We start from the raw sequence: 16,615 nt of genomic DNA, 5'->3' as shown, positions 1-16,615 counted from the left end.
CATTTTGATCACATGATCACCATCTGGATGCTGAATGCACCCCCACATGCTTTCACTTCTGCATAAGTGGGTCCAGTTGTGCGTCACTCCACAGACGTTCAGATACCTTTTTTTATTTTTTTTAGTTCATTCCTCTCCCAAACTGGATTAAAGATTGTGTCAGCTGGCTCCCAACGTGAATGTTGAAGATAAATGCAATACTTAATATGGTAAGTAGGATAAAATTATATTTTGCCATTTACACAGAAAACCAGGTCTATGCCATTCTTCTTTTAGTATAAGTAAATGTATGTACCCACTGTATCATCACATTGAGAACAAAATAGATGATTTACTGGGAAAGCATGAAACTTCAAGATGCTTGCATTCAGATAAAGACAAGCACATGACAGCTTGAGTTTCAAAGAAGGTAATATTTACTGGCAATTCTATGCAGATTCAGTAGCAGTAGGAGGTTTAGGGTGATACAAATAATGGATAATACTTGAAATAAAGCAACAGTATGCTGCCTATTTGGACTACATACTTTGAGCAGTCAATATTGAATTAGTCTTATGTGTTTTTTTTCTCTTGTTTTTTTTCAGGCTCTGTTGCAGAATGTCTTTCTCATACTTTGTCAGCTTCTTCCATTAGTGAGAACCAGAAATCCTGTCTTCTTCCCTTGTGACAATGATGTGAATGTCACCACAGTAGACTGCCACGGCAGGCCACTCATTCACGTTCCCGTCATCAAGTCTACCACAGTGGTGTCACTCGATTTAAGTCAGACCAAGATACAGGAAGTGGGGCCGCATGCTTTCTCAGGTGTTCCAAACCTTCAGCAACTGAAAATAATGGGGAATTGTCTACCAGGTAGCCTGCGACCTTTGGATGACCACTCATGCAAAATGGAGATCCACGATGATGCCTTCAGGAGCCTGATCAATCTTGAGGTTCTCCATCTGTCAGGAAACAGCCTCACCTCTTTACCCTGGTTACCTGACAGCCTGAAGGTTCTTGATCTAGAGACTAACCGGATCTTCAACTTAAGCCACTCTTTCAACACTCCACTTCTAGAGCAGCTCCTCCTCACTATGAACTGCTTTTATGCAAACCCTTGCAACCAGTCATTTTACATCAATGAGGATGTTTTCAGAGGGCTTTCTAAACTCAAAAAACTTTCTTTAGGATATAATAATTTGACTGCAGTCCCTACAGGGCTGCCAGCCTCACTGGAGGATCTGGATTTAAGAGAGAATACAATCACAGAGATTTTAGAAGGGGCGTTTGCCAACCTGACCGTTCTCAAATCTTTAAATTTGGAGTGGAATTGCCAGCGTTGTGATCATGCAGCCCGGCCCTGCTTTCCTTGCCCCCAAAATCACTCCCTCTACCTACACCCAAACTCACTCTATGCTAAGAACAGCTCTATAAGATACCTAAGTTTGAGGGGAAACTCTCTGCGTACGTTTCCCGAGGGCTTTTTCCAACCTTTGAGGAATTTAAAGCGCTTGGACCTTTCTGACAACCTCCTGGCATATGCCATCCGTAACGGCACCTTCTTCACAGAACTGAAGGGCCTGACTTGGATCAGCCTCATCTATAACTATGAACCAATGAAGACATTTAATCAACTGATCCTTTCACAACATCTTGGCAATGTCTCCAGGTTACAAACTCTTCTCCTCAGTGGGAACTTTTTCCACAACCTGTCAAGCCAAAGCTTTGAAGTTCTTTCCAAACTTCGTGAGCTAAAGAAACTAGAGCTGCGAATGAACTTCATCGACACTTGTAACATGAGTGCTCTGGGACAGTTGCCTTCCCTTACCAACGTTGTCCTCTCCCAAAACATGCTTAACTTCCTTCCATGCTCTTCTAGTCAATCATCTGAGTATGTGTCACAACAAAACTCTCAGAATCAGAACTCAAATACATATAATTTCCCTGACCCACCCCTTATGCTCAAAGATCGAAAGGTCACCAGAAGTGACCCCTGGGAACTGAACAAACAAACAAACTTGTTGGAAATATTGGAAGACGATGTGTCACAAATTCCAACAATATCGGACTTTAAATATTATTTCTGCCAAAATAACTTGACATTTGACCTCTCTCAAAATGACATTCTCTTTCTTAATAAAAATACATTTGTAGGTATGGAAAATGCTGTTTGTTTAGACCTTTCCTACAATTACATGAGCCAGACCTTGAAGGGTGGGCTGTTTAATAACATGAAAAATTTAGTTTATCTTAATATGGCATACAATAGAATTGATCTTTATTATCGAGAGGCTTTCAGTGAGCTTAACACCAGTCTGAAGATACTGGACCTTAGTAACAATGAATTTCACTTCCTGATGAGGGGCATGGGCCATCGCTTTGAGTTCATCCATAGTCTGACTAACTTGGAAGTCCTAAGTCTGGCAAACAATGGCATTGGGATGCGGATAGATCACAGGTTGAACAGCAACTCTTTGAAGTACCTCTACTTCTCTGGAAATCACCTAGACATCATGTGGGCTCCCGGTAACAACAACTACATCCATTTCTTCCAAGACCTTACAAACTTAATCTACCTGGATATCTCTCAGAATGAGCTGAGGCGAATCTCACCAGATGTGCTCTGTAACCTACCAAGAAGCACTGAGGCTCTCAACATCAGCAACAATCATCTGAACTATTTCCCATGGCAAAACATCACAGCACTCAGAAGTCTACGTCACCTCAACCTCAGTGGAAACTACCTTGCCGATTTGCCTCATATAGTCATAACATTTGGATCAAATTTTTCTCTCTTGGACCTTAGTCGCAACCATATAAGCTCTGTTCCTGAAGACTTCTTCAGTAAGGTGAAAGCCTTGCGTTATCTCTATCTCAGCCACAACTATCTCAAACAGCTGAACCACCAGCTGCTCCCTGCCCTACTGAAAAATGTCAGTGCCCTTCAGAAACTCACCCTGCATGCCAACCCCTTTAAATGTGACTGTGATACTTCTTGGTTTGCAGACTTCCTGCGTACCACTCCTGTGGAAGTTCCTTATCTCACCACACATGTTCACTGTGAATTCCCAGAGTCCCTGCAGGGTGAGAGTGTGCTGTCCATTGACCAGCGTTCCTGCCAGGATGTCTACGGTAGCTTAGCCTTCCTCTTCAGTTCCTTCATGGCTGTGGCATTTACTGTCCTGCCCCTGTTGAAGCACCTCTATGGCTGGGATCTGTGGTACTGCGTGCAGGTGCTGTGGGCAGGACACAAGGGCTACTCCCAGCTGCCCGGCAGTGACTCCCACAAACACCATGATGCTTTTGTGGTGTTTGACACAGGGAACCAGGCTGTGAGGGATTGGGTCTACAACGAGTTAACTGTCCATCTGGAGAGCTCACATCACAGGAGGTTCTGTCTCTGTTTGGAAGAAAGGGACTGGATTCCTGGGCTTTCCTGTATCGAGAACCTCCACGATGCGGTCTATAGCAGCGTGAAGACAGTGTTTGTGCTGTCCAGTGGTGGTGCAGCGGTGAATGGTGTGATACGGCAGGCTTTCTTCATGGTTCAGCAGAGGCTTCTGGATGAGAAGGTTTGTAAAACTAACTTTTTTATTTCATTTTCATCAGGCAGTGTATTTTGATTCATCTTTATGTGTATTTGGTGGATGTCTGTCCTATTCCCATTGAGTTGTTGGCATGTTTCCATATAACAAAATCGTCTCTGATTTTATCTAAACCAGGTGGACGTGGCAGTGCTGGTTCTGTTGGACGAGATGTTTCCCAAACTGAAGTACCTTCAACTGAGGAAGCGGTTGTGCAGAAAGTCAGTATTGTCCTGGCCGAGGAACCCAAGGGCCCAACCTCTGTTCTGGAATAGAATGAGAATGACATTATCGTCAGATAACCTTCGATTGTATGACAGCAACATGAGTGAAAGTTTCATATGACTTTATACTTCTCCCTTCTGACTGCGGATACAGAACACTTTGGGAAAAAAATCTAATTTCATGAGGAACTTTGCCTCCTTCCCATCACCTAATTTGGCAACTTACCCCCCGATTCCTTCCATAAATCTGTAATGTTAGTCTGATAATATTTGTTTGATGTTTTTAATGTCTGAATGACATGTTTTTTGTTTGTTTTGTATTTATTTGCATTTATTAGATAGTTTTAAGTAGAGAGAGACAACAAAGACTGGGTGGGGGGGCCATCAAAATGCCCCTGAATGACATTTTTTATTTTCAATTTTATTAGTTCTTTCATGTAACTATTTTACTTTTCATCCTTTGTGTACCACTGTGCTACCTGGCTGGCTGTCTAAATAATGAATTAGATATTTAATGGTTTACTAAATAATTCCTGTTAGATATTTTCAATGCACCTGCTTCACCTTGCATGATAATGTAATTGTATTTTATATTATTCTAGCAACCACATTTCATAAGTGTCACAAGAAAGTGATGTATATATAATGCCCCCATCTCCAATTTTCAGTATTTCACTTCTCTTCTGGGACACGTTTAGAGGAAATGAAACTGATAATTCTTTTTCTCCAATTGTGTTTAGGTTACAGGTGACAACTTAATAGTTATCTATTAAGTTATACATTTATTCATTCAAAAGTAGCCTAAAGTAAAGTTAGGTCATCTGTAATTTCTCAAGAGGTTTAAGAAGAAAATTAGGGTGCTCTTGTGTTTGTCAGTGATGGCAGGAACAGAGAAAGCTTATTTTCTCCTCCCATAACATTCTGCAGGCTACAACTGCTCACCAGAACAGGAGTAAATTGAATGATACGGGACAGTGCATGCACACAATATAACAAAAAGTGACAAAATCAGATTTGTGCAAGACCTGCTGAGTGACCAGTGTAGCTTGTCTTTATCTTTTAGCCCAGGTGTTCCAAACTTTTTCATGTTAAGAACCTCCAGAGTGAGACACTTTTGACCACAGACCATTTAATAAAATATTTTTGTCTCAGGAAACTGTCTCTGTTATCTGAGAGTGAAACCTCTGGTTAGAATACATTCTTATCTAATTCTTACACATTCTCTCAGTGAGTTAACTTGAATGAAGTAAAAGTGAATTAAACTATTGAAATTGTTATTTTGCTGGGGATCCCTTGGCAATTTCTCCAAGACCTCTGGTGGGTCCCTGAACCCTGGTTTGGGTATCACAGGTTTAGTCTGTTATTTCTTAACCTATTTTCCTGTTGTGTTTAGACTGTTTCTTTATCCAAATAAATTCCAATCAGTAATGTGATTTCAGAGGATTGATTCAGACGAACCAAGGCTATCAGTTCAGTAGCCTAAATGAAGTCTCTTAATATCATTTGTGACGAAGACTTTGAAACTGCATTGCTTAGACTTGATTTTAAATTACTGATGACTGACAAGATTATTTGGTCAATGAGATACATTATTGGACGTACGTCACCATACTATCTTGTACAGAAGCACACAGGTTTTATTATCATTTTTTTAATTTCTTTTTTAAGGTAGCCTATTGCAAGTGCCAGTTGACGCCCATGAGTATGCCAGTAGGTAAGAAAAAAAGGCTCCAATCATGGCTGTCCCTGATGCTGCCGCGCCGCGCAGATCGTGCACGCGAGAGCTTGTAGGCTAGAAGGGAGCGCGCGTCCACGCGGCCCCGATAGCAGGACAGGTCATGAGAGAGATGAGCTGATGAGATCATGGAGCCTGCGCCGAGGTCGGACTGGGTACGAGCAGGACTTTACGGTGATGGAGAAGGGCCTGTCCGGTAAGGTAGAAGCAAAGTGTTTTTGCGCACACCTGGACTCGTGGCTTCATTTGGCAACAATGTTAAAACAAATGAAACTGTATGTTCTCAGTTTGTGTGGCAGCTTACTCATTATGTAATGTACCAACTCATGTAGCCGTGTGCATATGAGAAAGAAACTAATCCTCCCAGCCGTGGTCGTAGTAGAGTTATTTGGCGTCTGTGTCCAGGCTTCGTAGTCACATGCACAACGGCTGTTATAACCGTGTCTCCCATAAAATATACTGTGGTCTGCTGGGTAGATTTTAGGTTGGCAGCAGGTTAACCTGGGTCACACACCAGTGGAACTTGTGGAGAAAATGTAATCAAATCAGCGTGTTACGATATTGCAGTCGGGGCGGCGACTCGAGTTTTCACTCCCCGGCAACAGCTGGCTGCCAACTCAAAAACGTTGGGATAGGCTACTGGGGACCGGTATGAAGTGAGATGTTCCCCTTTTCCACTTGTGGCATTTAATGTTTAAATTTGCATCAGTCAGTCCGTCAAAACCATATGGTTGAGGTTCTTTGTGACTATGGCTTGACTAGGAGGTAAACTTTGCGCCTGGCGCATCGAAACTGCCCACTGTTTTACTGACTTATGATACCTCCATCTTAATACGAATGATGGATATGCCCAAAAAGCTTCAACAGTAGCACGCTAACATGTTAGCAATTTCTTTGTTTGAGAATTATTTAGATATAATCATCCTTGTGAGTTTATTTCGATCAGTATCATTGCAATTTCACGGTCACTTTGGATGTAAATGCACCACTTTAATAAAATGACACGCGGTGTCTGTCGTTCCATTGCTGCTACATAAGGCTAAATTCATTGTCTCATACAATGATGGATAAGGGATTGACAGCTATGGTATGATTGACAAGCAGACGTAACCAATCTCTCAGTTGTATCCCGTGTAGTGACTCCCAACACCCAATCCTCTTAGATTAGAGGAGGGATTATGATTTGGATTTGCATTGCTTTGTGGACTGTCCCCAAGGTCTGGTCCATCCTGGACTTGGCCTGTGCACACTCTGGTTTCCTGAGGATATGCATATCAGTTTTTTGTACTTGTGTTAATGTAATGCTGTGTAAGCTTGGAAGACAACTAGTGATCCTAAATCCTTGTGTATGCTCAAGATATATAGTATATGGTCATTGTGGTGCAGTACTTTCCAAGTGTGAGTGAGTGAGTGAGTGAGTGAGTGAGTGACTGAGTGTGTGTGAGTTAGCCCAAATTCAAAGTCTCTATTTCTGCCATCTATTTTTAGTTGAAGCCTAAGGTATGTGTACAGCCCTGATAGTCTGGAGATGAGTTTTGCTGGTGCCCCAGGGGGGCTGGTAGATAATGAAGACTGCCAATTCTCTCTGCACTCTACCATGGCCGTAGCCAACTACACAATTTTGTCTCTGATTCTTTTAGACATATCAGGCATATCAAGATTCTGTTCCCTGTGCTGAAGTTAAAGTTAACTAAGCACTTTTGCAAGTGGATTTGGTGCTGTCCATGGTGCTGAAATGGTCAAGCTTGACACTCTCTCTCTCTCTGCCTCTGTCTTTCTCTATCTTTCACCATCTACATAGTGAACAGGGTTTGTAACGAGGGGCTAAGAGTAGCCACTGATCACTAATACAGGAGAGAGAGGAATACAGAGTAGCCTACCATGCTATTAATAAGTGAATTTGTCCTTTAGACTAAGAAAAAAGGAAGTTGAGATTTAAGGGTTTCTCACTGTATTTTGTGTTCTAAATTCTTCAGTGACTCAGTGTAAAACATGGTCAACACTAAATTGACTCATAAAATCTAAACCATGTAAGGTCTTGTTTGATTTGAACCATGCTATTATTGACTATAATTTTATTGTCTTTCTCCCAATGTTTGTCCTGCTCTGACCTGTCTAGAATCCATGATGTCCTGTGCTATATCTGAGACCACCAGACTACTGGCCCGTCTGTCTGGGAGCCCTGCAGCCCACACTCACTGCCAATTTCTTTTACTAGAACCACTTAAGACTCAAGCTCTAGCCCTAAACAATCCTCTCAGAATCATGGCCAGTCATAAAGTCCTGCAGTCCAAACTGCAGGGATGGACAGGTGAAAACTGAGAAGCCAAGAAGTGGCCTTTATTCTGAACCTTACAGCACATACTTTGGTCCCACAAAGGGACATGAAAATATTCTCAACCTTAACGATTTCCTCTCAGACATCGTCTTTCACACATAAGCCATGCCTTTAAACATTAGGGCCAAGCCCTCGCAGAGTAAGCTGTCTGCTGCCTCAAAGAGTAGTGGGCACACTGATGGCAGCACATCTCATTCTCGCTTCTCCAAGTCCCCCAAGCAGGGGAAGGGCAAACAGGCTGTGAGCTCAGTGCCAGGCTCCCGCTCAGGGCTAGAGCCAGGCTCTGTGTCGGGGGGCGTGCCTGCGCCAGGGTCTAAATTGGCTGGAGGTCAAGGGTCAGCTTCAAAGCTAGGGTCAAAGATGAAACCTGGTACAGCAGCAAACAAAGGAGCAGCTTCTGGTTCAGCCACAGCTCCAGGGGGTAAAACCCTGTCAATGGAGAACATCCAGTCGCTGAGTGCTGCCTATGCCACTTCAGGCACCATGTACCCCAGTGACCGGGACGCCTTGGAACCGTCAGGTGGATACCCCAAAGGCACCATGACGCTGGGTAGGAGCACCAGCCGCTCCTCCTACACTGGCCGCTCAACAGCCATGGGCAGCAGCCCAAACATCACGTCCTCGGGGCCGCCTCACCCATCAGACCCCTACGGAGACCATACTCATCACCCGCTGCCAGGAGGGACCTCCAGCCTGAGGCGCCAGCCTGGGAGACATCAGCAGGGACCGGACTCGACTGGACGCGGAGAGGGGTCCACGCTGGATTTCCAAGCTCAGCTAAGGGAACTTCAGAGAGAGAATGACCTGCTGAGGAGGGAGATGGACGGAGGGAGGGATGGAAGGATGGGCTCCAGCATGAACAGTGTAAACTTCTGGAGCCCGGACGTGAAGAGAGACAGGGGGGTTAGGCGGGAGGAGGGAGTGAGGACCTCTATTCTGAAGGACCAGTGCAGGACTAACCAGGAGGACTGCCAGGTGAGAATACTGGCAGAATTGAAGAGTTCTATTCCAAAATGCAATATTTCCATTTTGAAGAAAATTCTTACCTACTCACTTAAAAAACACATGCAAGTGTGATTACATCTGCTAAAATGTGACTGTAAGTACATTTTTCAAATGGTGGATATCTAATTTTGGTATGAAACTCTTCAATTATTGTTGATTTGTCCGCTTGCACGTCACATTCACACTTTTGCCTTCACCCGCTCATCTCATCTGCACCGTCTCACATCACACCTTTTGTTCCTGTCTCCAAGGGTGTGTCCACGTGAAGGCTTCTGTGCAGTTTGGTTATAAAGACTTTTGCCAGGCTCGGCGCTGTCTGTGTTTCCATGGGAACGTGCCCTAGTGGCAGCCATTCTAAGTGGTAGCCAGATTCTATAAAAGCTCACAGCTCCTCCTGAAGGGATAGTGGCTAGTCTGTCGTGTGCCACCTCTCCCTGTAGTCTGGCTCATTCCGTCTGAGGCACTGTCTATCTGTCCGTCTGGCTGTATAGCTATATCTGTTGTCTCTGTTTTCGTCTGCCTTCCTTCTGTTTTCTAATTTGTTGGCCCTGTCTCTGTTTTTCTGGTCCTTCATTTGTCTGTGTGGCATTTAATTTCCCTGTATGTCTGCGTTGCTCTAGGGAGGTAAAAACACCTGGAAGTCCGGAAAAGGGGAAATTCATCGTATTCTGAGAATATTTCACACTCTCTCTCTCTGTCTATTGCTCTCTCTCTCACACACACACATATACAGTACAGGCCAAAAGTTTGGACACACCTTCTCATTCAACGCGTTTTCTTTATTTTCATGACTATTTACATTGTAGATTCTCACTGAAGGCATCAAAACTATGAATGAACACATGTGGAGTTATGTACTTAACAAAAAAAGGTGAAATAACTGAAAACATGTTTTATATTCTAGTTTCTTCAAAATAGCCACCCTTTGCTCTGATTACTGCTTTGCACACTCTTGGCATTCTCTTGATGAGCTTCAAGAGGTAGTCACCTGAAATGGTTTCCACTTCACAGGTGTGCCTTATCAGGATTAATTAGTGGAATTTCTTGCTTTATCAATGGGGTTGGGACCATCAGTTGTGTTGTGCAGAAGTGAGGTTAATACACAGCCGACAGCCCTATTGGACAACTGTTAAAATTCATATTATGGCAAGAACCAATCAGCTAACTAAAGAAAAACGAGTGGCCATCATTACTTTAAGAAATGAAGGTCAGTCAGTCCGGAAAATTGCAAAAACTTTAAATGTGTCCCCAAGTGGAGTCGCAAAAACCATCAAGCGCTACAACGAAACTGGCACACATGAGGACCGAGCCAGGAAAGGAAGACCAAGAGTCACCTCTGCTTCTGAGGATAAGTTCATCCGAGTCACCAGCCTCAGAAATCGCAAGTTAACAGCAGCTCAGATCAGAGACCAGATGAATGCCACACAGAGTTCTAGCAGCAGACCCATCTCTAGAACAACTGTTAAGAGGAGACTGCGTGAATCAGGCCTTCATGGTCAAATAGCTGCTAGGAAACCACTGCTAAGGAGAGGCAACAAGCAGAAGAGATTTGTTTGGGCCAAGAAACACAAGGAATGGACATTAGACCAGTGGAAATCTGTGCTTTGGTCTGATGAGTCCAAATTTGAGATCTTTGGTTCCAACCGCCGTGTCTTTGTGAGACGCAGAAAAGGTGAACGGATGGATTCCACATGCCTGGTTCCCACTGTGAAGCATGGAGGAGGAGGTGTGATGGTGTGGGGGTGTTTTGCTGGTGACACTGTTGGGGATTTATTCAAAATTGAAGGCACACTGAACCAGCATGGCTACCACAGCATCCTGCAGCGACATGCCATCCCATCCGGTTTGCGTTTAGTTGGACGATCATTTATTTTTCAACAGGACAATGACCCCAAACACACCTCCAGGCTGTGTAAGGGCTATTTGACCAAGAAGGAGAGTGATGGAGTGCTGCGGCAGATGACCTGGCCTCCACAGTCACCGGACCTGAACCCAATCGAGATGGTTTGGGGTGAGCTGGACCGCAGAGTGAAGGCAAAGGGGCCAACAAGTGCTAAACACCTCTGGGAACTCCTTCAAGACTGTTGGAAAACCATTTCAGGTGACTACCTCTTGAAGCTCATCGAGAGAATGCCAAGAGTGTGCAAAGCAGTAATCAGAGCAAAGGGTGGCTATTTTGAAGAAACTAGAATATAAAACATGTTTTCAGTTATTTCACCTTTTTTTGTTAAGTACATAACTCCACATGTGTTCATTCATAGTTTTGATGCCTTCAGTGAGAATCTACAATGTAAATAGTCATGAAAATAAAGAAAACGCATTGAATGAGAAGGTGTGTCCAAACTTTTGGCCTGTACTGTATACACACATACACATACATGCACACAAACACACTTTTCTTTCTCCTTTTAGCTCGCTCTTTCTTTTCCTCTCAACAACTTTAATCAAGTCTGTGTTCTTCCATCTGACTCTCCACATGTAACCAAGGAGCCACCTCTGCATTTGTATTTATAGCATGGCTCATCTCACGCTGTCACACTACTTCATACACACTACTACTACTAGTTCTACACACACACACACACACACACACACATGCACGCGCACACACACACACACACACAGTCAAAAGCTGTTTCACTCCTCTTGCTCTGGTAGATTGGACACAGGAGTGTACTTAAGTGGTGTTCTTTATAGAGTTTCAGTTAATACATGTTCCTCAGAGTGCTTCCTTTAACTGACAGAGTTCAACATTTCCCACATTAGCCTCTATTGCTACAGACTCACACACACACACACACACACACATACACACACACACACACACACACACACACACACACACACACTACCACCCCCACCAGACGCAAAACTGCCAGAGGGATTTTAGTAAAGTGTATGGAAAATAAATGTGTTCTCCGTTGTAGTACTAATGGTGAGATTCTTGTGTCCGCGGCATTAAAGTGGAACAGGAGAATAAATGTTAACGGCCCCTGTGTATCTGCAGGCTTGTCCTGACTTCACCCTCTCTGTGATAGATGGATGTGCTTGTCTCTCTTCTGCTCCTTCAGGCCACAGAACCATAGAGCTAGTGTATTACTTCAAGTGTGTGCTCATCCCTCTCTCACTCTCTCTCCCACACACTCTCTCACACTTTCTTTCTGCCTTCGCCTCCCTTGTGAAGCATAAGTTTATCTACCGAAACCCATAGATTTATGAACTTATAACCCTTGGGTGCCTGTAGCGCAAGAGAGTGAAAGGGTAGGTGTAGAGAATGGCTATTTCATTATTTACTGTGATATATTAGGCTACTGCAGGCAGTGTATTGAGCCTGGGAGAAAAAGTGAACCATTGAGTGAATACAAATCTTGGTTGTTTGAATTATTTTATTTTATTTACGTGAACAGAGCTGGCATGGTAGAAACCATAGGAATGGCTAAGAAAGCTGATGAACCAATTTTTCAACATCCAGAATTTGAACTGAATTGTGCTTGATAATTCTGTCCTGCGTTTTAATTCACTCTATTATCTAGTTTGAAGTGGTATGATCGAATGTTTTTCGTACAAAAAAAGGTTACCAAGACTGATGATCTTTTTATACAGCTTTTTACACAGCATATTGGGGCTTGCAGGGCTACACACATACGCACATAGACACACATACACACAGACACAGACAAACACACACACACGCGCACACACAGACACCCATACTAGTAATTGCTAGTAATGTGCAAAGTTTTAGAATCAGTTCATAATCAATCACTGTAACCAAATAAGTCAATTTGCGTTCACATTTTGGCAAAGTTAAATAGTTTATATGTATTTCCAGCAAAACTTATATTAAGTAGTCCAGCTTAAAAAGGAAAAAGTCCAAAAAAGAGGATCGGTCTCTTTACTGTCAAATATTTAGGAAATTGATAAATAATTGAAAAATCTAATAATTTATTAGACAATCCATGACCCTCTCTCTCTCTCTCTCTCTCTCTCTCTCTCTCTCTCTCTCTCTCTCTCCCTCTCTCTCTCTCCCTCTCTCTCCTTTCTCATTTAAGTATTGTTTAACTCCATTCGATAGTGGATGGGGCTTTGCAGCCGGTATTGATCACTCATTAAATTGGCACAAGCTCTTTTTGTCTCTCAACTCCCTTTCATTCCACTTACAGTGTCTACAGCCTGTATCACACAGCAGAAAAGCTGTTTCTTTCAGTCACTAGTATATTTCGTACAAGCAAAAGTTATACCTGATGCAGAAGATGTTATTCTGACTTATCTGCAATCGTTCACCTCCCGCCCTTTCTTCTCTTTCCCCTCCTCCACTTCCACCCCCTTGTTTCTTGCCCTTAGAGACAGCAAGGGGAGAGGTGGTTCTGACAGTAGACCATACACACATTAGCATAAGGAATGTCACCTTTTCCTTCAGCTGCAAATGACCAGAATTTTACCCCTCACCATCTGTTTGTTTGGAGCGTGCATGTGTGTGTGTGTGTGTGTGTGTGCAAGCTTGTACATATGTATGTGTATCTACAGTCACAGTTGTGTGTGCTGAGGATAGTCCACCCACTCTGACTTGATATTCAGCGCTAGCTTGTTGCATTGATTATGTGTGTTCAACCTCACCTCCCTCCTACATCTCAACTCTGTGTCCTTGGCGCTCTCCGCCTTCTGGACCCGAGCAGGGGGGTCTGAAATATCTTCACACAGATGAATACATGAGTCATTTTCCTTCCATTGAGTGTTTGTGTCCATCAATGTTGACGTGTGTTCTGTATGTGGCCCGTATATGTGTACATGTTTGTGTTTTTCCTTTTGTTTGATTTCCTTTTGTTGTATTTCCTTAAAGAAAATATCTTCCCCTGCTCAGTCAATAGTGAAGAATGTTCTGTGTCCATGGTTTCAAGCACAGAGTGAATCTCTAGCTCTAGTTGTCAGTCTTGTCAGGAAAGCTGAGAGCTGTGAATGTAGATTTGCATATTGCATCTTGTATTACCTTGCAATGCTGCGTGTGTTCAAAGCAGAAATGTTGATTAAGATGTGTTGTGCCCAACCACACTCACCGTTGTGTTCTGAAAATCATTTATTTTGCTACCCTACCATGTTGGTTTGATGTTCTCAGAGCTTTTAGGTTAACTGGCTGTCACTCCATTCTCTTTGAGGTACAATTGTAATGTTTGGAATTTTCTGTCTTTTCATTTTGATGAGTTGTACCATTGTTTTCTGTTGAAATGCCACCACTCTGTATGTTCATCTCACTCCAAACAAGATTCAGTCACTTTCATTTATAAGTATGCTGTATGTATTTTTGAAGAGAAATGTCGCCTCCTCATGGCCAAAGTGTATAATCATCGACCAACAGCTTTACAAATTGAGGAGACAGAAGCAATCTAACTGTTTGATGTTGAGTCTTTTTTTTTGTTATATTTTTTTTTTTCTATTTTGTTTTATGAATGTTTTTTTTTCTTATGAACCCTCTGCTGCAGCCTGTGGATATCAGAAGAAACAAGGTCTGTTTTGGTCTTAGATGTGTAGGTGACTTCATGTGTTTTGTAATCTTTAATTTGTGTCTGTATATTTGTGTGTTTTCTGACTCAATAGCCCCTTTCTCCCTCTCTCTCTCTGTAGCAACTTCCGCTAACAGTGCAGGAGCTACAGGAAGAGCTGAGAGCTCACAGGGAGATGAACAATCGGCTGCAACAACAACAACAACAACAACAGCAGGGGAACTCTGGCTCTTATAGAGACCTGCACATGGACCAGGACCACAGAGGAGGCCTCAGCCCTGGCCACAGCCCCAGACAAAGCCCCAGACAAAGCCCCAGCCAGCTCCACAGCCCTGGGCCCAGGCACAGCCCCAGAGCCAGCCCGTCCAACACCTACAACCCGAGGCAACAGCAAGCAGACATCATCATCCACAGCCCTGGGTATGGCTCCAATGCGGGGGGAGCCACACAGAGACTGAGCCCAGCCAACACCCTCCAGCCTGGGCCGAGGAACAGCCCCAGTCAGCACCTCTACAGCCACAGCCAAGGTCCAGGGGCGATGCCCAGCTCGAGCTCTGCCCGGCCCCGCAGCCCCTGCCAGGTGCCCGGGTGTGACGGCTTCTCCTCGCCCCCTCCTCTGGATCCGTCGGAGGAGAACTTCTTCCGATTACAGTCGGAGCACGAGCGGCAGGCTAAGGAGCTGTTCCTGCTGAGGAAGACCATGGAAGAGATGGAGATGAGAATTGACTCGCAGAAGCAGACACTGGGCGCTCGGGACGAGAGCATCCAGAGACTGTTGGAGATGCTCCAGGGCCAGGGCCAGGGCCAGGGACAGGGACAGGGACAGGGCCAGGGACAGGGCCAGGGACAGGGCCAGGGACACTGGGGCCGGGGACAGAGGACAGGCATCATAACCATGGCAGCCCAGGAGGCCGAAGCCCAGCTGGAGAACATACATGTGAGAGAGGTGTGTGTTTTTCTGGTTTTATTACTGTATTTGTCAAGGCTTCAATTGGTGGTCTTTGAACTGTTCAAAACGATATCAATAAGAGCTTTTTATCCATGAAACTGAAGTGATTTTAGCAGTTTCTCTGATGCATGTGTGTGTTATCTGTTTGTATGTATTTGTTGGCATTTGCATAGCCATCAGTGAGATGAATTAATAACATTTGTCTGCATGCATTTGTGTGTGTGTGTCTGTGTCTGTGTTAAGCAGAGTGTGAGAGCAGAAAGCAGCTCAGCAGGTCTTATCAATGGGCCAGATTAACATACGAAGCGCTCTAAGCCTGTGTTCAGCCTTACACATACAATCTGACTCTGTGTGTGTACGTGTGTGTATGTGTGCATGCATATGTGTGTGTGTCACATGTCAGTTGTACGTGTTTTGCGCTTTGCTATTCTACAGTATGTGGCATACAGTGATCTTTTTTGTGCAGAGGAATTTTAAATTATTTATTAAGGTGTCAAATTTACTTACTTCAAATACAATCACTTAAAAAAGAAGAAAAAACAATAATATTCTATTTAATCTCACTAAGTAAGCTCAAACCTAATTCTCTGGTGAATCTTTCCTATTTTTCCTTTTTTCTTACACATGAACCCAGAGCCTCCAATAATTGTATTCTTTTAAAAATGAAAGCACTAAGCATCCAGTAAGCAGTGACAGCGGTGTGTTTCGTAGCACAGGTGTGTTTGTCTCCTCTGCCAGGAGGGCTAGCAATAGGTTGCTCTCTGCTCCTCACTCATGCCTTGTTTATTTTTAACTCCTAAATCTTCTTAGCCTTTAATTTCTCTACCTCTCTGTCAGTGTGTGTGTGTGTCTGTGCATGCCTGCACTATTGTTTGTGTCATAGTGTTCTTGTTTTTCGGCCTATGTGTTGTTTGTCTGCTTCTGTGTCTGCTGCGCCCAGTCAGAATGATTGTGTGTGTGTGTGTGTGTGTGTGTGTGTGTGAGAGCATGCGTGCACATCTGGGGTCTGTCAGCTTAGCATTTCTAGCAAGGACACTCCCTCTGACTGCTCCTGGTGGATGATGGGATATCCACCTGTGCCGGGTGTCTGGTCACTGTGGTGATTTTGTCAGAGGGTGAGCGTGGGTGTTTTAGCCCATGCTGGAATGCTACCACTGCTGTGCATGTGTGTACTTGTGTGTGTGTGTGTATGTGTATGCAATGTGTGTGGAGCCTAGTCATGCGGTGTGTGTAAGAGGTGAGTACCTGTTCACACACACACTCTCCGCCATGCTATTTTTAACTGCTTGACAGCTTAACACAT

The 16,615-nt window shown here is 43.8% G+C and overlaps 2 protein-coding genes across 3 annotated transcripts in view; both read left to right on the top strand.

Moving 5' to 3' along the window:
- The first annotated feature begins 148 nt into the window (after positions 1-148).
- tlr9 (toll-like receptor 9) lies at positions 149-5,057 on the top strand. Of its 2 annotated transcripts, XM_071542467.1 has the most exons (4): positions 149-209; positions 585-1,999; positions 2,279-3,551; positions 3,702-5,057. In XM_071542467.1, exons 1-4 carry the CDS (start codon positions 180-182, stop codon positions 3,906-3,908), a joined length of 2,925 nt encoding a protein of 974 aa, XP_071398568.1. In that variant the 5' UTR covers positions 149-179; the 3' UTR covers positions 3,909-5,057. The 2 variants fall into 2 exon arrangements, with proteins under 2 accessions (XP_071398568.1, XP_071398567.1); XM_071542466.1 differs by having other exon boundaries at positions 585-3,551.
- A 2,908-nt stretch (positions 5,058-7,965) lies between these two features.
- Positions 7,966-16,615, top strand: part of LOC139663774 (ERC protein 2-like) — an 82,235-nt gene continuing 73,585 nt past the window's right edge. Inside the window, exons 1-3 of the mRNA XM_071542516.1 lie at positions 7,966-8,835; positions 14,343-14,366; positions 14,485-15,309. Of these exons, the coding sequence (XP_071398617.1) occupies positions 7,966-8,835; positions 14,343-14,366; positions 14,485-15,309 (1,719 nt within the window). The remainder of the gene's footprint in view (positions 8,836-14,342; positions 14,367-14,484; positions 15,310-16,615) is intronic.

Source organism: Centroberyx affinis, unplaced genomic scaffold, assembly GCF_046629955.1.
Source record: "Centroberyx affinis isolate AG114_WGS23_722 - 3 ecotype Tasmania unplaced genomic scaffold, CSIRO-AGI_Caff_v1 ptg004114l_1, whole genome shotgun sequence".
NCBI lineage: Eukaryota > Metazoa > Chordata > Actinopteri > Beryciformes > Berycidae > Centroberyx > Centroberyx affinis.
Note: the sequence above shows the minus strand (reverse complement) of the source record. Positions and strands in the feature narration are given on the sequence as shown.

Bases quoted from the DNA above. Each gene is read 5' to 3' on its own strand.
- tlr9 (XM_071542466.1), top strand. From the start codon at position 180: ATGTTGAAGATAAATGCAATACTTAATATG. The intron at 210-584 runs GTAAGTAGGATA...GTTTTTTTTCAG, and splicing joins TAAATGCAATACTTAATATG to GCTCTGTTGCAGAATGTCTT. The intron at 3,552-3,701 runs GTTTGTAAAACT...TATCTAAACCAG, and splicing joins AGAGGCTTCTGGATGAGAAG to GTGGACGTGGCAGTGCTGGT.